The 21766-nt window shown below is 50.6% G+C and overlaps 1 protein-coding gene across 2 annotated transcripts in view; it reads left to right on the top strand.

Annotated features, from left to right (window-relative positions):
- The first annotated feature begins 18744 nt into the window (after positions 1-18744).
- Positions 18745-21766, top strand: part of UTP23 (UTP23 small subunit processome component) — a 28730-nt gene continuing 25708 nt past the window's right edge. For both annotated transcript variants that reach the window (XM_088444374.1, XM_088444373.1), the window contains exon 1: positions 18745-19027. In XM_088444374.1, the coding sequence (XP_088300500.1) occupies positions 18840-19027 (188 nt within the window). In that variant the 5' untranslated portion in view covers positions 18745-18839. The remainder of the gene's footprint in view (positions 19028-21766) is intronic.

The raw sequence follows: 21766 nt of genomic DNA, 5'->3' as shown, positions 1-21766 counted from the left end.
AGGGCTGGGACACTGATTGGGGGTTACAGGGAGGGTGGAGGCTGGGACACTGATTGGGGGTTACAGGGAGGGTGAGGGCTGGGACACTGATTGGGGGTTACAGGGAGGGTGGGGGCTGGAACACTGATTGGGGGTTCCAGGGAGGGTGAGGCCTGGGATACTGAGGGGGAGATACAGTGATTATACATATAAAGCTGTCTGTCAGTAGAGTAAAGAGCAACAGATTTATAAAGTAAATAAGGTACACATACTTACCTGATAGTGTTTGGTAGTGTCCCCTCTCCTCTCCACTTCAGGGTCCAGGTGATGAAGCTGTCACATTGGGTCTCCTCCTGCGCTGCTACTCCTCTTCGGCACTTCCAGTTCTTCACAAAGCAGCAGGCGAGGGGGGGGGGTGTCAGACAGTACCTGTTACTAGAGGTCCCGCTGGTCCTCTAGTGTCCTCTGGTAGAACATGGCCAGTGGACACTAGAGGCCTAGCGGGACCTCTAGTATCATTACTGTTCTTTATGTGAAATAAATGTCTTCTTTAAGGCGGCAGCCATTTTGGGTAAGACATTTTGTATAGCAACCAAACGGACGGCCAGACCGGCCCACTTGACCATCGGCCCTTCTGGCATTTGCCAGAAGTGCCCAATGGGCGGTCCGGCCCTGCTGCGGTCCCACATGATGGCAAAGGGGTGCAAAGAGAGGCAGATGAGTGTGACCATCTGTATATTGCTGGCCCTTAGGGAGCAGAGAGAGGCATTCTGTACATTGCCTGCAGGGAGGCCAAGAACAGCAGAGTGTAGCAGCACACAAGGGAATAGATAATGCACTTATGTAGGTTGTGTCCTCCATTAAAGCTGCAGTAATGAGAGCAGAGAGAAATGAGCTGGCGAACTACAGGCACCAGCCAGCGAAGGCCCAGGTGGACCTGTACAGTATGTGAAAGGTGCAAAACATTTATTGAACTGGTGATTTTAGCCTGCATACCTACCGCCATTGTCGAATCAGGAAGCGGGACATAACGTGCGCTGCCAAAAAGGGGGCGGGACCTACCATTGAATGGCATGGCTTAGCGTGGATGGGCGTGACCTTGCAGCGCACCCCCCCAGTTTCATCACTCTGGGGTCATGCCCAGCAGTCCTGGAGAAACTGGGCTGCCCCCAGAGACTCAGCCTGCACAGTAAAGATGCCGTGCGCATGAGCGCGGCATGTACTAATCCGCTGCTATGCTATGCAAAGCAGCGAAGTGCGCTCTCCCCAACTTCCCCCCCCCCCACACAGCGGGGCACTGCCGCCCTGCGGGTGGAACGGCGGGACAGTCCCAGAAAAACGGGAACTGTCCCGCCCAAAGCAGGACAGATGGGAGGTATGACATACCGCCACTTCCCGACCCCACTTCATTTTAGCCGCAGAAGAGAATGTACCAGTGCTGGGATCCAGAATGGGATCCCAGCGCTGGAACAGCGGCGGCAATGTGTAGAGAAGTGTCCAGCAGGTGACACATCGCGATCAATGGAGGTGCTGGCATGTAGCAGCCGGGACAGAGCATTAGGTCCCGGCTACACTGTAAAGTAACAGGCACAGCATGCACCGGCCGGCTCGCTGGCGGCCAGCCAATAGCAGGGCTCACTGGCTGCCAGCCAATCGCGGGGCTCGCTGGCGGCCAGCCAATCGGCGGGGCTCGTTGGCGGCCAGCCAATCGGGAGGGCTCACTGGTGGCCAGCCAATGAGAAGCAGCTGCTGATTGGCTAAGAAGCGTCGCTGGTTTAAACTGCAGCAACCAAGAAGACCCGATGCTCCCGGTGGCTCCTTTCCAGCAACGCAGGTCAGTAGCAATTAGAGAGAGAGGAGGGTTGAAAGAGGGAATAGGGGGCAGACAGAGGGAAGCAGGTAGTTAGTATTGTAGGGGGTGAAAGAGAGAGGGAATCATTTAGTGAGAAGGGCAGGGTGTGAGAGAGCGGAGCAGGCAGGGAGAAGTGTGGGGGTGAGAAGTACAGTGGGGTGATATAGAAGCAGGGGCCGGAAGGGGGGGGTCAATCTCCATATCTCCATACCCCCACCTCTAAATTCCCACTTCGAGCACTGAATGTAACCATATACATAATAATGTCTATGCTACCTGACACGCCCAGTATTTGTGCTGGAGGGAGAGGAGAAGATACTGTCATCATATTGCTGTTCTTTAAAGTCATGTACTGGGGGAGAGAAATAAATAGGAATATTTTTATAATAGACAGTCTGGCGCCCAAATCATTCCATCAGAATTGTTGCTGCATATGTCTACGTGGTATGCAATCGGGAAGCCGACTGCCTAAATACCGGCAGCCGGCTTCCCGACTGTCATATCCCGGCAAAGGTGAAATGCTGGGCGTCTAGATGTAGACGCCCGCATTTCCCAGACGAGGGTTAGGTTTAGGGCTCCCGGGGGGGGACTTAGGGTTAGGCACCCCCCCGGGAGGGTTAGGGTTAGGCTAGGGGAGGGAGGGTTAGGGTTAGGCACCCCCGGGGAGGACTTAGGGTTAGGCACCCCCCTGGGGGACTTAGGTTTAGGCAGCGGGGAAGGGGGTGGTTAGGGTTAGGCACTTAGAGGGAGGATTAGGGTTAGGCACTTGGGGGGGAAGTTAGGGTTAGGCACCCCTAAGGAGGGTTAGGGTTAGGGGGGTTAGGTTAGGTTAGTAGATACTCACCTATCCACGATCGGGATTTCCAGCGCTGTCGGGCTTCTGCTGCTTGGAACTCTGCTCATGTCGGGCTGCCGCTGACGGGAATCGAACCGCCGGCCATGCGGCCGCCGGTATTTCATACCGATTCCGTCTATGTCTATATGCGTGACTGATATAAGGCCTGCATGGGGGGAAGGACCCCCTTATCAGGCATTGCCCACACCCTGGAGATAGCCTGGGGCAATGGGAGATAGCCTGGGGCACTCTAAATGCATCTTGCACACTGAGGGGGGGGGGGGGTTACACAAAGTTTTTTTTTTTTTTTTGTACTCATACCTGCCTGCAATTTAGTAGTGTCCTAACTTACATCAGCCAGTCTCACTAAAGGTGCCTACACACATAGCGATGTGCTCACAATCCGACCTGAGGCACCATTACCCCTGAACTCTCTCCAGGCATCTCCCCGGCAGTCGTGGTCACGATTTGGAGTAAAAAATGTCCAATCTGACTTAAGATCTATCGTGCATCCAGTGCATTGTGTCCCAGATTGGCTAATCTGCCCTACAGCACGGCAGATCTGGAGATGCGATGTACGACGAGCGGGGACGCGCATCGGCATCGTGATCGTGAGCAGAAACACGATTTGCTATCATGATTCGTCGAAATCGGGCAAATCGTGTAAAAAAAATCGCCATGTGTGTATGCACCTTAACAGCAGCGAAGATTAAAGGGCAGATTTCAGAATCGTTGGGTTTACAAAGCCACTGATTGGTGCCTTTTGTAATTAATAAAAATTACAGTAACAAGAGTTTATGCGTTACTGTAAAAAATAAATATGTATATATCTATATATTTTTCAGTCTAATGACCAAAATATTTTTAATAAATAGCAGCAAAATGACATGTGTGCTTGTGAAAACACACCTGCACATCACAAATTATGGTGTAACATAATTAAATAATCAGGGGGTCTGATATTAACTAAACAACACATAAATATATATATATATATTTTATATGCATTGTATATTTATTCTGACTAGAATATGACTAGCCATAATATAAACATTAATAGCTAAACATATGGCACATACATAAATACCAACACATGCTGCATATAAAAATACATACAACTAATAAAACGACTATAATGATCACTATAATTCCATGGAGATCTCCAAGTCTAATATGTGAATGACACTCTGCTTTTTTTAAGAAGACTCAGGGCCTGATTCAGACCTGGTCGCTAGCAAGTGTTCGCTCGTTGCTGGCGATGTTTGCAAATGTGCGCGTACGCGAACTAGTCCGAGCGATCGGGAAGCGCTCACTCGCCCAGCAAAGACAGCCCAGTGGAATGAGTGACAGGAGAGGCCGTTTGTGGGTGGTAACAGGGGCAGGGCTCTGATAACGGGGGAGTGGAGGTGTGAATGCAGGCAGGAGTGTTTCAATGCACAGGGGCGCCACCCATAGAGGGCGCACTCCTCCCCAACATCCAGATTTCAGCGGGACAGTACTGTTCCGCTGTTCCACTCGTGGGCCGAAGTGGGCCGCGGGTGGTCAAATCGGGAGGTTGGGGACCCCCTCACTGCCGCAGCTGTGCGGTGGTGCCAGACCCCGGAGACTCTGAATGGATGCTGCGCGCACAATCCATTCAGTGATGGGAGAGGGCTGGGGGAAGCCCAGCTAGTGAGGCTCCCCCCAGCCTGACGTTATTTGGAGGCGGACACACCTCCTAATAGTGTCACGTAGGGGGCATGGCCTATGGTAATTAGGCCACGTCCCCATTTTTGGTCGTGCGCAGAGATAGGGCGCAATGGAGGGGCCTGTGCCTTTGTACCTCAACCAACATTGACTGAGTATGTCCATTTTGCTGTAGACCTTTCCATCTTATGGATGTACTTTGCTTTCTGCCCACAAAGTTCATATGGGATATCAGTGCTAGAGTCAAAGGAACCAGGCATTTACATAGCCTAGTACATGCAAGCAAAAGGAGCAGTTACACGCTTGGTTTCAGTGCTAATACTGGTGCTAGTAACCTCACAGAGGGGGGCTTAGTGATGTCACACCCCACAGAGACATCCCCTTAGTGACATAACCTCATAGCGGGAAAGTCCTCTGCCAATCTATTGTTCGAAGAAGGCTAACTGGAACTATTACAAAACTCCCAGCTGTCAAGTTTTTGGCAGGCGGTCCTGGTTTTGGAGAACTGTCCCACTACGCCACGATCAAGACAAGATTTTGCCCGTTCTGCTCACTACCACTGGAATTCTCTCCCTATCCCTATCAGACTTTCTACCTCTCTACAAAGCCTCAAACAGGATCTCAAGTCCCACTTCTTTAGGAATGCCTTCCAGCTCTCATCCTAGCTCACTGCTCCATGCTCCTTACTCGCTGTCTCTCCCCTCTGTGTCATCCCTCTATTGGTCACTCCCCTTTAGATTACAAGCTCTCATGAGCAGGGCCCTCTTCCCTCATGTGCTTTTCCTTACACCATCATCTCCTCCCAAATACCAACAACAGCACCAAACCTTTGGGATCGCGCTGCTCATTTGGATATTATGACTGATGCAGCAATGTATATAAACCTTGTCCATGTTCTGCAGTGTTTTGTACTGTAATGGGGCATATCCACTACACGATTAATGAACGATTGAATGATAACGACATTATCGTTCATTCTACTGTGCAGTGGATATTGGCCCTGATTCAGTGCCGGACGGTCTGACAGAGCGCTCGCTCTGAATCAGGGCCGTCCCTCCTACCTTTTGGAGCGGCCTCCTGGCCGCTCACATAGCTGTGGGTGACCACCCACAGCTATAGCGAGCGGCCAAAATGATGGTCGCGATAGTCAAGACCATCGCGACCATCGGGCTTGCGACGAGACCCTTGCGGTAGGGTCTCGCTGCCGCAAGCCCTGGAGTGCTTTTGGCTCTGTCAGAGCCAAAAGCACTCCCACTGACATCACTAGTGATGTCAGTGGGGCCGGCCCCAGACCATGGGAACGCCTCCGTCTGGGCAGCCACGCCCCCGACACACCCACTAAAGGGGGCTTGCTGTCAATCACCATCGACAGCACGCCCCCTTTGGTGCGAGACCCATAACGACGGCTTGGCCGTCGTTATTCGGTTCTCGCGCATGCGCACGACGGAGCCAGCTCCCTTGTGCGCATGCGCACTTGGGCAACATAGAGCCGCTTGCGAGCGCTCAGCGCTCGCGAGCGGGTCTGAATCAGGCCCATTGTGCCCAAACTGAATGATATGTTGTTCAGTGCAGGCACCCGCCCTCATCCCCGAACATGCACAACCTGCCGATATCATGAGGTTGGACAGTAGGTTCAGGCGATGACAGATGCCAACAACGACCAGCGGGAGCGCGCATCGCTGGTCGTTGCCGGCATATCCACTGCACGATATTGCAAACAATAACGATATCATTATCGTTCAATTGTTCATTTATATTGTGTAGTGGATATGCGCCTTAAGTCACTTTTTTTTTCTTATTTTGCTCACCATGTTCTTGTTTATGTACTTTGTAAGGCGCTGTGGATCCCTTGTGGCACCCTATATATAATAATAAAGATATTCATCCTGATTTGTGGGGGAGGTCAGGAGGTGGTCCATTGCGGCACGTGCGTTATTAATATTTTTTTTTTTCTGGGGAAAAAAAAGTCCACAAGTGGCATGGCCCTGCTTACTGGGGATGGCCACGACTATAGGCACATGGGCATGCCGCCAGTGTGTTGCCTTCATCCCGCAATTGAGACAACTGATGATGGGAGATAAGGTTATAGTTGGCTTTACAGTTGCTATCAAATCACATTTATATTGGATCTATAAGGACTAGTAGTAGGGAGGTCTACTGGAGTCTACGGGGCTTTTTTTTACTAGCAGTGCTGGACAGGGTCGTCTTTAGAGAGGAGGGGGCCCTTGTGCATTCCCCATCCGGGGCCCTCTCTTCTCTTCCCGGCGGCCGGCAGCTGACTGACGCGGCTGGCCAGCCACCGGAGCATTAGTAGACTCTGGGCACTAGAGTGTGCCTGGAGTCTACTGCGCATGCGCAAAACACCGGAAAAATGGCGGCGGCCATTTTTCAGGCCTTTTGTACAGCGCTGACACCCGGCGCGGGACCTCGGAGAGGTAAGTAATAGAGGGATGGTGCTTCGTCAGAGGTGGTGTGCATGTGGGGGTAATCAATTGAGAGGTGGGTAGGTATGTGTAGGATGGGGGGTGGGGAACGGTACCTAAGCGGCACTGTAGGAGTAGGAGTGTCCGGCCTACTCTATGTATAGGTACAGTAAACGCGTATACAGGCGCTCAAGGTATGGTGTGGTGGGGGAATCGGGTGTGTGCTTGAGCGCCTGTATACCTGTTTACTGTACCTCGGAGAGGTACGTTTTAAATAATATGGGAGCAGGGTGTGCGGTATGGGCCCCCCCAGGACCCGGGGGCCCGTGTGCACCGCGCACCCTGCACCCATTATAGATACTCCCCTGGTGCTAGAGCAGGGGTTTACTTACCCCACAGGGGTTTTGGTGCACTGGAGAATAAAGATATAAATATAATCTATATCTGTTGTGTCACTGAATACTGTACGTGGAGGCTTTTCATTGAAAATGTCAAATCACTTATTGGAAAAACTACACAAAACACTAAACAGAGAAACATTATGACCTAGTTTCAGCTCACAAGGAAGAAACATTTCCAAAATGTATCCACCTGCTGTTCGTCTAACAGCTACTATATAAGCAATCATGAAGGGAGACAAAAAGTGCACTCAGAACTGCTAAACTAATAAAAGTATAATGTTTAGGGAGGAGACTTTAGGACACACAAAAAGGAAAACACTTCTGCGCTATACATGAGTCTGCAAATGGCTCTCGGAACTGGTGCTGGAAACATACAAGGTCAGTACTAAAAGTGCCCATACATGGAGCCTGATTCAGACCCGGACCCTAAGCCACGATCGCTCGTGGCCAAATGGGGCCGGGTGTGCAAATTCTGCGATCGCACTGTGTGGCGTAAGGACGCCCTCTGTGTTTTATAGAGCGACGGCAGTGAGCGTACGCTGGTGTATAATGGCGGCCACTTTCCTCTCTTAACACACGTCATCTCCAGGAAGTGTGTGATTAATCGGTAACATCGAGAGCCATCGGAGCTGCACGCAGCGCTTGAGGTAGACCCTACCCTGCCGCAAGCACTGCGATCACTGCAGGCTGAATTCCAACTAAGTGATGTGTACAATGACGCCTCCATGCTAATTATGGACGCCCATAAAACGCCGTTTTGACGCCCAGACACGCCTGCGTTCACAGCACCACTCCACCGTTCACAAGCACCTTCAAACGGCGCTATCTGTCACTCAAGGTAGCGCTAAGTCTTTGTGCTACGAGTACAAGATTCCCGATCGCAGTGACTGTCTCGCGCATGCGCACTACGATGCATACACATGCGCAGATGGCCAACAATCGCCCATAGCGAGCGAACGCAGCTTAGCGCTCGGGTCTGAATCAGGCCCACGGTGCGATAAAGCAGCTGATCAGATGGATTGGTACGATTTGCCTGCTCTATCGTACCATGTATGGGCATGATATCGACCAGAGGGCCTGATTCAGACCCTGTCGCAAGGCTGCATTCGCACGCAGCCTGCCGATGTTTGCAATCTGCGCATGCGTGCAAGACGCAGTGCGCGGGCGTGAACCAGTCCATGCGATCGGGAAGCGTTTGCACCCAGGACACAGACGCTCCGCAAGAATGACTGACAGGACGTGCCATTTGTGGGTGGTGACGGGGTGGTCGATGGTGACGGGGGTGTGGTGGTGCGAACGCAGGCGTGTCTGTGCATCTGAATGCCATTACAGGGGCGTGCATAATTAATATGCAGCATCAGCGTACACGTCACATGGCTGAATTACACACAGCAGCAGTCGCAGTGCTTGCGGTAGGGTATGGTCAGCCACAAGTGCTGCATATGGGTCCGATGTCATCCGATGTTACCGATTGTTTAATACACTTCCAGGAGATAACGTATGTTACAAAGGGAAAGTGGGCGTCTTGTGTCAGGCTGGTGGGCGTCTAATTTCATACCGCGATTGCACGGCAATACATAGTGGGCGTGCTGGTGTCTTGCTAGAGACTGCGGGATTTGCATACTTTGGATGCGGGGTTGCGATGTGCGATCCCATGCAGCGCTAAGTGGTTGGGGGAGGGGAGAGCTGGCATTTCGGGCGGTTGGCAACCCAAACGCTCCATGTGTGGGGACCGCCCGATATGTCGGAAGTCGGATCCGAGGTCGCATCGCGTGGTGCATATCGCACCGTGTATGGGCGGCTTTAGCTTTAACAAACCATCTAAAGATAAAGGGGAGAAATGGTGGTGTTACTCATAGCAACCAAGCAGGTTCCACATTCTCAGTTTATAGACTGTTCTAGGTAAATAGTAGCTAGGATTTGATTGGTTGCTATGGCAAACATTATTTGTCTTCTTAACTATTTAACTGGCGTGGTCATATGTAAAGCGACCAGAGCCAGAAGTGCTTCCGACCTCTGGCAAGGTCACATCACATGCGACCCCACAAACTGTTCTGTCCCCCGGCTTCTGCAGAGGAGATCAGCTCTGCACCGGCCTCCCTGCAGTGAGAGGGTGCGTATTCTGTCCAAAAGGCGAACAGGGAAAATAGCATAAAAAGTGGTGAGACGTTCCTAGACCCCCAAAAAGTGACCACTTCGTTAGCAGAATCATGAATCACTAGATGATTTACAGCAGCTGTTCTGTGTGGAGTTTTTACTTGCAGATCACAGAGTTGCTGTTTATGGGTGTAAGGGTGGGTACACACCTGAACGACTTGTAACTGGACTAATTTAAATCTAATTTACTCTTGAGGCCAGAACATACGATATTGAGCGTAAACACAGGTCCTGATTCAGACCTGCTCGCGAGCGCTTAGTGCTCGCAAGCGGGTCGACGGCCGGGCAGTGCGCACGCGAGCCCCGGAGCGAACGAGAAATCACTCGCTCCGGCGCTCGCATCCAAAAGGGGCGGCTGTCGATGTTGATCGACAGCTCGCCCCATTTGGTAGGTAGGTCGGGGGGGTGGCTGGCCAAACGGAGGCATTCCCGAAGGAACACCTGCCGTTTGGGGGTAGCCCTACTGACATCACGATGTCAGTAGTGAGCTTCCAGCTCTATTAGAGCCAGAAGCTCACTGGGGTTTGTGGCAGATGAGACCCTACCACAAGGGTCTCGTCACAAGCACGATGATCGCGATGGTCGCAACCATCACCTGGCCACTCGGTCACCCACAGCTTAGCGAGCAGCCAGGAGGCCGCCCCCCCCCCAAAAAAGCCGCCCTGATTCAGAGCGAGCGCTATACATTGTATTGTTTCATCGTATACGATTTATCACTGCTCCCATACACTTTACAACGATCACTGGCAACATATGATGTCAAAATTGGCAAAATCGGACCGACGTGTCCTCTGGTCATCCGGCTGGCCGTACACACTACACGATTGGCACTAATCGCATGCGATTCGCAAGCAGCTTAGCTATGCCATCTGTGCTTATATGGTAATGCAGCAGTAGACATCACGCCCCCTGCTACAGTATGTATCCGAGCTGCAACGTCCAACGCAGCATCGGATACTTTGCGGGACATCGGACGGCTAAGGTGACCTGTGGGGTCACGCAGGCGGCTGCCGCAGTTGTGATGAAGCAGCCAGGAAATCTCCGTCAGTCAACGGAGATCCTAGCTTCTTCCCTCCCCCCAACGGCAGCGGCACACCTCTGTTTTGGGGAACGGAGGGCATCGCTGCCCCCTCCCCACCCCCAAACGGCAGCAGACTGTCAATCACTGACAGTCTGCTGCTAGTTTACGTGCGGGCTCTGGCCTGGCGCCTGTGCAGATTCCTGAACATCGGGAATCTGCGTTCAGCAGTGCACTGCTAACTTAGGCCCTCATTCAGAGCCACTCGCTAGCGGCAGTATGCTCGTTCCGAGCGATGTTCGCACATCTGCGCATGCGTACGGTTTTTAGTACGCATGCGCGAACCAGTCAGTGCGGCGAAAATCATTTGTACGCAATATAGCGTAAGCCGGAAGCTCACTACTGACATCACTGGTGCACTCGTAAAACAATGAGGGGCTGCTATTTTGAGTGACAGAATGAGGCGTATGTGGGTGGTAACAGGGGAAGGTGCTTGAAAACGGGGAGTGGAGATCCGATCGCAGGCGTGCTTAAAGGTCAAAACGGGCGTTTTATGGGTGTGCATAATTAATACAGCAGCGTCAATGACCACGTCACTTGGTTTTTTTAAACTCAGAACTGCTCGCAAAATAGCGGTTGAAAAAACCAACCACAAGAATAGCGAGCAGTTCATATCCTGTTCGATGTACTCGATTAATCTAATAAATAGCAGACATGATGTATGGTGCGAGCGGCCAGGGGGCGTTTTTATCAAATAAACGAGCGTATGTTTTGCTCGCTCGTTCAGACTTAGAGGTGTGAACAGACTGCAATGTGCGAACGGATCATTTGCATAGCCGCCCCTTGTTTTTGAACGAACGAACGCAAATAGCGAACGGCTCTGAATGAGGGCCTTAGGCCCTATGTGTATTCTAATACTGATACTGGGCCTGATTCAGAGCCGCTCGTAAGCGGCCGCTCGTTCACTCCAAGCGATGTTCGCACATCTGCGCATGCGTATGGGTTGTAATGCGCATGCGCCAACCAGTCAGTGCGGTCGGAAATCGTGTGGTCGCAAAATAGCGAATGCCTGCTAATTTGAGTGACAGAATGAGGCGTTTGTGGGTGGTAACAGGGGAAGGTGCTTGAAAACGGGGAGTGGAGATCCGAACGCAGGCGTGCCAAACGGTCAAAACGGGCGTTTAATGGGTGTGCATAATTAACAAAGCAGCGTCATCGACCACGTCACTTGGTTGTCTTTTAGCCTGAACTGCTCGCATGATTGCGGTAGGAAAATGCTACCACAAGAATAGCGAGCAGTTCATATGCCTTTCGATGTACTCGATTAATCAAATAAATAGCGGAGAAGACGAATGATGCAAGCGGCCAAGGGGAGATTTTACAAAATAGCGAGCGCATGTTTCTTTCGCTCGCTCAGACATAGAGGCGTCAACAGACCGCAAAGAGCAAGCGCTCAATTTAAATAGCCAGCCCCTTTCTCTGAACGAACGTCCGCAAATAGCGTCCGGCTCTGAATCAGGCCCACAGATACATAACATTTTTCAGCAACAGTTCTGCGTGTTTGATTTTATATTATATTTCTCTGCTAGCAGATGGTCTAATTGCATTATCTTATAAACGAAAATTGCTCATGGTAGCATCATTTTGATATTAGTACAAGAATGTGCTGAAATGTTTTCAATTATTTCACCAATTTTTAATAACATTGATTTCACGGAGAACAATTTTGTTCCAGGTTACACTGTAGAGAGATCGTATTGTGATTATACGGAGGATAGATCCCTATCCACATTTGCCACACCTATATATACAGTGTTTACATTGATCACTACAGATTGGTCATTAACCTCATATGAGATCAAATAATTATTGATTGTTTTTTACTGTTTGGAAGTGTTGGAAAGATTATTCAACACAAGTTTTTATGATGATGTTTAATAAAAGTTAAATCTTAATTACACAAATACACTAATACCCCTTTTACACCAGAGCAAAAAAAAAAGGGTTTTTGCTGGGTCTACCCGGGTTGCAGCTCAGTGTAAAAGGTTCCCTGAAAAATAACCGGGGTCAAGTGACCCTGCAATCCACCCAAGGTATTGTAATTACCAGGGTCGGACCCAGGATGGACCTGGGTAATGGTGCAGTGTAAATGGCGCAACCCTGGTTATCTGACCTGGGTCATGCCTAAAATGAGCTGATTGGTGGTTGTGGAGCAGTCACCTCCCACTTTTTATGACCTCACAAGTTTAGCAGGGCAGACCTGGGTTCAGTGTGAACGGGGCTAACCTGGGAGTAACCCAGATTGATGGTGCTGTGTTATACCTCTTTTCCACCAAAAACCCAGGTCCGACCTGGGTTTTTGGACATGGTTCGAACCCTGATCAGACCCAGGTCAGACCCATTTACACTGCACCTTCAATCTGGGTTACTAGAAGGTCAGCGCCCTGTTCACACTGAACTCAGGTCTGCCCTGCTAAACCTGTGAGGTCATAGAAAGTGGGAGGTGAATGCTCCACAACCACCAATCAGCTAATTTTAGGCATGACCCAGATCAAATAACCCGGGTTGCACCGTTGCATTACCCGGGTCCATCCTGGGTACAACGCTGGTAGCTACCTGGGTTGGATTGCTGGGTCACTTGACCTGGGTTATTTTTCAGGGACCCTTTTACACTGAGCTGCGACCCGGGTAGACCCAGCAAAAACCCAGGTTTTTGCTCTGGTGTAAAAGGGGTATAAATGGTGTCTGACCTTGGTTGGAATCAAGGCCCTGATTCAGAGCCGGACGCTCTGACAGAGCGCTCGCTCTGAATCAGGGCTGTCCTTCTTAATTTTTAGAGTGGCCTCCTGGCCGCTCGTATAGCTGTGGGTGATCACCCACAGCTATAGCGAGTGGCCAGGAAGATGGTCGCGATGGTCAGGATGGTAGGATCTCATTGGCACAAGCCCTGGAGTGCTTTCGGCTCTATCAGAGCCGAGAGCACTCCCACTGACATCACTTGTGATGTCAGTGGGGCCGGCCCCAGACGGTAGGCCCATGGGAACGCCTCCGTCTGGGCAGCCACGCCCCCGGCACGCCCACCAAAGGGGGCGTTCTGTCACTCACCATCGACAGCACTCCCCCTTTGGTACGAGACCCGGAGCGACGGCTTGCCCATTGCTATCCGGGTCTCGCGCATGCGCACGACGGAGCCGGCTCCGTCGTGCGCATGCGCACTGGGCCACCATCGACCCACTTGCGAGCGCTCAGTGCTCGCGACCGGGTCTGAATCAGGCCCCATGTCTGAAAACTCAGGATGGACCCGGATTTTTGGTGGAAAAGAGATAAAACACAAGAGTGCCCCAACAAATTGAGTCTACTTTCTTTCTTGTAACTATTTGGTTCATCTGTCCTTGACTCTGTGAAGCACCAACAACCAGGAATATTAACCGTACCTAAGGGGAAATAAATTAAGTTGATTTGTAAACTATCATAACCCAATTACGAATAGAGGGCCTGCGATAGCGTACGCAGATGGCCGATAGTTGCATACGCGGCGGCAGCATTGCGATTGCACCGTGATCACTCAGACAACAGATAGCCATCGCAGAGTGAGTAATAGGTAGTCAGCATTTGGGGGTGGTGACGGGGGGAGTGGTTGGAGAAATGCACACGTTCCTGCCCGTTTGAACGCCGTTGCATGGGCGTGCATAAATTAGCCCCTGAGACGGCATGCGCAGCTCGTGTACTCACTGCGTGTGATGAGGTTAGCAATTTCTGAGTAAGGTCAGTCCTGCTGTAATTGTGCGTGAGGGGCCGATGTTACTCGATGGGCGACTGTGCTGGCTGTGCGATGGCTTTGCAATTGCATTCATTAACATATTAAACGAATTGAAAACTTCCAATTGCCTAATTATTCATTGGGGAGGGGGGTCAAAGGGGTTCTGAGGCAAGTCCCAACATTTTTACATTAAAATAAATATTTTCACCACCTTTTTCACCTGCTTGAAATGCGAGTTTGGAATTTCATGGCAAATGTAATTCGCTATGCGAATTTGCAGCGGGACCAAACTTATCGAATCCCTCCCCCCCATTTATTATTATTTATTCTACTATCACTCCATAGACATTAATGGGGAAGCGCTGATTGGCTGAGAGCAGACACTGCCATAGCAACTGTTCCCATGCTCTCAGCTAATTGTTCTGATGTCCAACCCTGTACTGGTGAGGATCCAATGTTTCCTCCCTCCCAAGGTTTATTTCCAATGTTTAACCAATGTATTGGGCGGAGGAAGGCAGGCTTATTTGATTTGCTTCTGTACATACAGGAGATATGCGCACCTGTGTGTGGCTGCACACCAGGGCCGTAACTAGGGTGGTGCAACCTGTGCCATGGCACAGGGCACCGCAGGGCAGGGGTCGCTGTTTGGGCCTGTCAGTTTTCCTGCTTATTATCATTCTCACTTATAGCGTCCTCTTCTTTTATCCCCAGCATCTCCTGGCCTCCCCTATCTCTTCCCTGGCTCTTCCCCATGAGGCCATGGCCCTTTTTCAGGTGCACTATCTTATGTCCCTATTTATCCCCAGCATCTCCTGGCCTCCCCTATCTCTTCCCTGGCTCTTCCCCATAAGGCCATGGCCCTTTTTCAGGTGCACTATCTTATGTCCCTATTTAGAAATATGGAGGGGGGTGGGGTGGCACCAATGCTCTTTGGCACATGGCACCAAAAAGTCTAGTTTCGGCTCTGCTACACAGTACATAGATCTGCTTAGCTACAATGGTTTAAAGTACTGTAAACTAACAATTACAACTAGCTTCATATAGTTAGAATTACTAGGCTTTCTATATAGGAGCAAATAGCTCATGTGTCTGACTGCAGTACGTGAGGTTGAGAATTCTACTCCCCTGCAGGGTACACTGGGCCTGATTCAGAGCCGCTCGCAAAAAAGCGAGAGCTCGCTCTGAATTAGGACAGCCGCTTATTTTTTAAAGCCGGCCTCCTGGCCGCTCACTAAGCTGTGGGTGACCACCCACAGCTTTTGCGAGCGGCCAGGTGATAGTCGCGACCATCGGGGCTTGCGACGAGACCCTTGTGGTAGGGTCTCGTCTGCCGCAAGCCCCAGTGAGCTTCCGGCTCTAATAGAGCCGGAAGCTCACTACTGACATCACTGGTGCACTCGTAAAACAATGAGGGGCTGCTAATTTGATTGACAGAATGTACCGTTTGTGGGTGGTAACAGGGGAAGGTGCTTCAAAACGGGGGAGTGGAGATCCGTACGCAGGCGTGCCTAACGGTCAAAACGGCGTTTAATGGGAGTGCATAATTAGTAAAGGAGCGTCATCGACCACGTCACTTGGTTGTCTTTTAGCCTGAACTGCTCGCAGTGATAGCAGGAAGTACATCCTACCACAAGCACTGCGAGCAGTTCAGATGCCTTTCGATGTTCCCGATTAATCTAATAAATAACGCAGATGACGTGTGATGCGAATGGCAAAGGGGCGTCTTTACAAAATAGCGAACGCATTTTTCGGACGTTCGCTCAGACATAGAGGCGTCAACACACCACAAAGAGCGAGCGCTCAATTTAAATATCCGGCCCCTTTTTAAGAACGAGCGTCCGCAAATAGCGGCTCTGTATCAGGCCCACTTACCGATAGCTGACAAGTTGAGTGTATGAATATGGGGCCTGACTCAGGCTTGAACGCTAATAGCCTCACTCCAGCTGCGGCCTCTGTTGGCATCGCAGATCTAAGTGCCGCGTCGAAGACGCAGCATTCTATGGCCATCGCGATCACCATTACTCAGAATGGGTGACGAAATTCCTCCGCGTTGGAAGATTCAGACCCTGGCATCGCCACTCCAACAAAACTGAGGCAACATGCCTCCGCTTTGAAGAACCGCCACAGCTTGTCAATCAGGCTGTGGCATTCGAGGCACTGCGACAGGGATGCAGCGGCATCACAGCACGTGCGCACTGCAGCCCCCGATGCATGCGCAATCCACGCGCCAGTTCGATGGTTTGCATACAAGTCTGAGTCAGGCCCATTGTGTATCAAGCTAAGCCTGATTAAAGCGCCAATAAAGGCGCTGAAACGTTGCTTCATATAGCTATGCGATGTGTGCATTTTTTCTGCGGAGTGCTGCCTATGGACCTATATATGTATGTATATATGCATGTATGTATATGTGTATATAATATAAGGGCACAGTCATGCCCTTATATTAAGGCTGGATCTTAAAAAAACTGAATTCTCCCATAGAGAACTCCCGCGGAAGGGGGGCATGGTGTTTAAGGGGCTACACCTCAAAAGCTATTGGAGGTAACGAGCTGAAATTTGGCATGGGCGGGTAGAACTGTTGCTCGGTACTGCATGACAAATTTCAGGGCAAAAACATAAAAATTGAGTATTTGGGCGTAATCTAAAGTTCCAAACTGCAACAATAAAGGGGTCCCACTCTCCAGGGCGCACCGGACTCAGGCTGATAGCCCGGGGCTATCCCCGTCACCCCTGGTCGATTATGTAAAGTGTGGTGCAAGTAAAAAGTAAATAATATTTCATTTTGCTGTGGAACTACAGTTCCCAGCAAGCCTCCCCCGCGTACTGGTACTTGGAGAACCACAAGTACCAGCATGCGGGACATTACGGGCCCGCTGCTACCTGTAGTTCCACAGCAAAAGCAATATTAAAAAACCTCAGAACACAAACACCGTAGAAAGTAACAATTTATTAACACATACATGCACACACACAATCTCACATACTCACCTATGTATCCCTGAAGCCAATCACGTCCACTTGTACAAGCAAATCCCAGTGCGGAGCGCTCATTGGCTGAGAGAAGTGAGCCGTCCGCCTCTCAGCCAATGAGCGGTTATCACCATTGACTTAAATGGCGAGAACCGCGTGTGCCCATGTCTGAAATGGCGCCTCAGCTCCATTCTTGAAATTCAAAGATGGCAGCCGCGAGCCAATGACGGCTCGCAAAGTCATCGCCCCAGCCCCTAGGTTGGTTTATATAAGCCAGCGGCACATTAGTCAGTCGGCGGAGAGGCAGTAGTCAAGAGCTTAAAGGCCGCCGCTCTCCAGGTGAAGCTGCCGTGGAAGTCCTGAGGAGAGGCAGTTGCCATGTAAAAGAGCTTAAAGGCTGCCACCCCCATGTGAAGGTGCAGAACAATAAAATATTAAAACAAACGGTGTCTGTTTTTTTTTTTATATTTATTTTACAGGGGTACTATAGGTACCAGCGAGCCCTTAATTCCCCGCTTGCTGGTACTTGTGGTTCAGCAAGTACCAGCATGCAGGGAGGCTTGTTGGGGCCTGTAGTTCTGCTGCAAAAGACAATATTTTAACTCTTTAATTTGCACTACACTTTTACACAAATCAACCTGGCACCCAACGGCCAGGTGTGTCGGGGATAGCCCCAGCTATCAGCCTAGGCCTGGGGTGCCCTGAAAAGGGGGACCCTTTTATTGGGAGGGTCCCCAGCTCCCTAGGGATCCCCGGCCTGGGCTGACGGTCAGGGTTGATGCTCCGGCTGGGGGACCCGGTTATAGAGCTCCCCTGGCTATGGCATTAGCCCCCCCCCCCGCGCTAGAAAAAGTCCAGTGCTGGTTCTGGATAATACAGGGGAACACTACGCATTTTTTCTCCCTGTATTTCCAGAACCGGCTCAGAGCCCAGTGCTGGTTGCACTGAATAAGGGGGACCCCTACGTAATTTGTTCCCCGTATTTTGGCAACCAGGGCTACTTCTGAATAGCCCACAACTGGTTGTGCTTAATACGGGGGACCCCTACATCGTTTGTCCCCTGTATTTACACAACCAATATTGGGTCTGCGAAGCCCAGTGCTGGTTGTTCTTTGGGGGGGGGGGGTCACCCCATTTTATTTATTTTAACACTGTCATCTCACTGATCCCTCCATGCATCTGTGTTTATTTTTATCACACACAGATGCGGGCAGCACGGAGATCTCTGATCCGAGCCTGCATGGAATATATATATCTGTCTATATATATATATATATATATATATATATATAAGATATATCAAAAGCGGCACTCCTCAAAATGGTCAAAGAAACGGTAATAGTTACTATACGGTGCCCTCAAAGACATGCACAGAAATCTTGTAGCCACGTATATGTAGACTTCAACACCGGCGGCACTCGGAAAGGACGAGACGTACCTGTGTATGTCTCATCCTTTCTGAGTGCCGCCGGTGTTGAAGCATATATATATATATATAATATAATATATATGTATGTATGTATGTATGTATGTGTATATCTATAGAACATGTCAGTCTGAGTCATCCTGCTGCTGATGACGTCACTGGCTGTAGCACTGGGTCACGTGACCCGGTGGCCGTCTTCTAGCAACAGTAAGGGGGCGTGGTGCTGCGAGAGGTGGGTGACGCACTTCCGGGGTAGAGCCGCACTTCACCGCACGTGGTGTTGGAGGTTCCCGGCCAGTCCGGGTGTTGGCTCTCCCGGTGACCCGCCCGCCATGAAGATCACCCGGCAGAAGCACGTGAAGAAGCACCTGAGCTTTTACCGGAACAACTTCCGCTTCCGGGAGCCGTACCAGGTGCTGCTGGACGGGACTTTCTGCCAGGCGGCGCTGAAGAACAAGATCCAGATCAAGGAGCAGCTGCCCAAGTACTTCACGGGGGACGTGCAGCTCTGCACCAGCAAGTGAGTGGAGCTGCGGTACCTGTCCCGGCCAGTGAGTGGCGCTATAGTACCTGACAGCTGTGCACCAGCCAGTGAGTGGCGCTGCTACACCTTCCCCGGCCAGTGAGTGGCGCTATAGTATCTGAGAGCTGTGCACCAGCCAGTGAGTGATATAGTAACTGAGAGCTGTGCACCAGCCAGTGAGTGATGTTATAGTATCTGAGAGCTGTGCACCAGCCAGTGAGTGATGTTATAGTATCTGAGAACTGTGCACCAGCCAGTGAGTGATGTTATAGTATCTGAGAGCTGTGCACCAGCCAGTGAGTGATATAGTATCTGAGAGCTGTGCACCAGCCAGTGAGTGATATAGTATCTGAGAGCTGTGCACCAGCCAGTGAGTGATATAGTAACTGAGAGCTGTGCACCAGCCAGTGAGTGATATAGTATCTGAGAGCTGTGCACCAGCCAGTGAGTGATGTTATAGTATCTGAGAGCTGTGCACCAGCCAGTGAGTGATGTTATAGTATCTGAGAACTGTGCACCAGCCAGTGAGTGATGTTATAGTATCTGAGAGCTGTGCACCAGCCAGTGAGTGATATAGTATCTGAGAGCTGTGCACCAGCCAGTGAGTGATATAGTATCTGAGAGCTGTGCACCAGCCAGTGAGTGATATAGTAACTGAGAGCTGTGCACCAGCCAGTGAGTGATATAGTATCTGAGAGCTGTGCACCAGCCAGTGAGTGATATAGTAACTGAGAGCTGTGCACCAGCCAGTGAGTGATATAGTAACTGAGAGCTGTGCACCAGCCAGTGAGTGATGTTATAGTATCTGAGAACTGTGCACCAGCCAGTGAGTGATGTTATAGTATCTAAGAGCTGTGCACCAGCCAGTGAGTGATGTTATAGTATCTGAAGGTGCCCACACACACAGTGATGTGCTCATGATCCGACATCGTGCACGATTTCCCTTGAAAACTCTCCCTGGCAGCTCTGTACACGATTTGATGTTTGCAGTGTCCAATCTTCAAACGATCTATCGTGCATCCAGACTTTTTCCTGTGCATTTTTATCCCAGATTAGCAGATCTGCCCTACAGCACGGCAGATCTGACGATGCGATGTACGACCAGCGGGGAATCGCATCGTGATCGTGAGTTTGGCCATATTAGACATGATCTGTCATTCCAATGCGTCAAACTGTTGGGGCGCCTTGAGGACCATGTTTGGGAACTTCTGCTATAGTACCTGACAGCTGTGCACCAGCCAGTGAGTGGCACTGTAGGACCTGACCTGTCTAGTGAGTGTGCTGTTGGACTACTACCGACCTGTAAGTGGCGCTGTAGCCCCTGACAGCTGTGCACCAGCCATTGGGTGGCTCTATAGTACATGACAGCTGTGCACCAGCCAGTGAGTGGCTCTATAGTACTTAGCTGTGCATCTGTGAGTGACGCTATAATACCTGACAGCTGTGTACCAGCCAGTGAGTGATGCTCTAGTACCTGACAGCTGTGCACCAAATAATGGGTGCTTAATTACAGGATCTCTGTGCACCAGCTATTTGGTAGTGCTGAAATAAAGGAGAGCTATGCCCCGGCCAACGATTGGTGCTACAGTACACAACAGCATTGCACCAAGCTGTGGGTGGACCTGATAGCTCTGTGCCAGCCAGTTAATGCTGCTATAGTACAGAATAGGTTTAAACTAGTCATTGAGTGGCACTATACTACAGAACAGCTGTGCAGCACATTGTGAATGGCGCTATAATATAGGATGGTTGTGCGCCTGTCAAAGCACCACGGGAGTATTGGGGTTCCGGACTATAGATAGCAGTGTTCTCCCCAGGCTGGTTTTTTTTTTTTTTTTCATGCGCACCGCCCGGCACTAACCCCCCCCCCCCCTAGTTATCTAGTTAGATCCAGTCAGAGCGAGGCAGCGGGAGTGGGAGCGCCGAGCAGCATATTACGGTAAGTTCTGTACTGGGACCCGTCTGGGGGCACTGCATAAGGGGCCAGTCTGGGGGCACTGCATAAGGGGCCAGTCTGGGGGCACTGCATAAGGGGCCAGTCTGGGGGCACTGCATAAGGGGCCAGTCTGGGGGCACTGCATAAGGGGCCAGTCTGGGGGCACTGCATAAGGGGCCAGTCTGGGGGCACTGCATAAGGGGCCAGTCTGGGGGCACTGCATAAGGGGCAAAACAAAACTACAGGCAATGCATAAAGGGGAAAGCTACAGGGGGCAATGTATAAAGGGGAAATCTGTAGGGGGCACTGCATAATGGGTACTTTTGACTGAGAGCCAGTGGGGGGAGCAGCCAGAGACCTGTCGGGCTGGAATGGTAAGGGAGGGCAGTGGTCTCCCCAGGCTGTATTTGGCGGGTGCACCACCCGGCACTTTGGGAGCTTGCAAGTGGGGACAGTATCTGGGAACTGTATAAAAAGGACCAGATCCTACAGACTTTGCAGCTTTTTCATAATCAGACGACTGGGCCTCTAATAAGAGGAGAATTACTATATAAAAATGTTATTTCAAGTTTAAATCATTATAAGGTCAGAGTTTAAATCATTTTATTATTACAAAGGCCCCACCCTGCTGCTACTTGATACCACCCGGCTGGAAATAATTTCTGGGGAGAACACTGGATAGACAGTAATTAGTTAGACAATGTCTAGATAGACACCAGATGTTAGACAGTTAATAGTTAGACAAGTATAAAAGTTAGACACAGGCAAAAGTCAGACACACTAAAGTTAGACATGTAAAA

Source organism: Taudactylus pleione, unplaced genomic scaffold, assembly GCF_031769625.1.
Source record: "Taudactylus pleione unplaced genomic scaffold, aTauple2 ptg000360l, whole genome shotgun sequence".
Taxonomy (NCBI): domain Eukaryota; kingdom Metazoa; phylum Chordata; class Amphibia; order Anura; family Myobatrachidae; genus Taudactylus; species Taudactylus pleione.
This window is presented reverse-complemented; position numbering and strand designations above follow the sequence as displayed.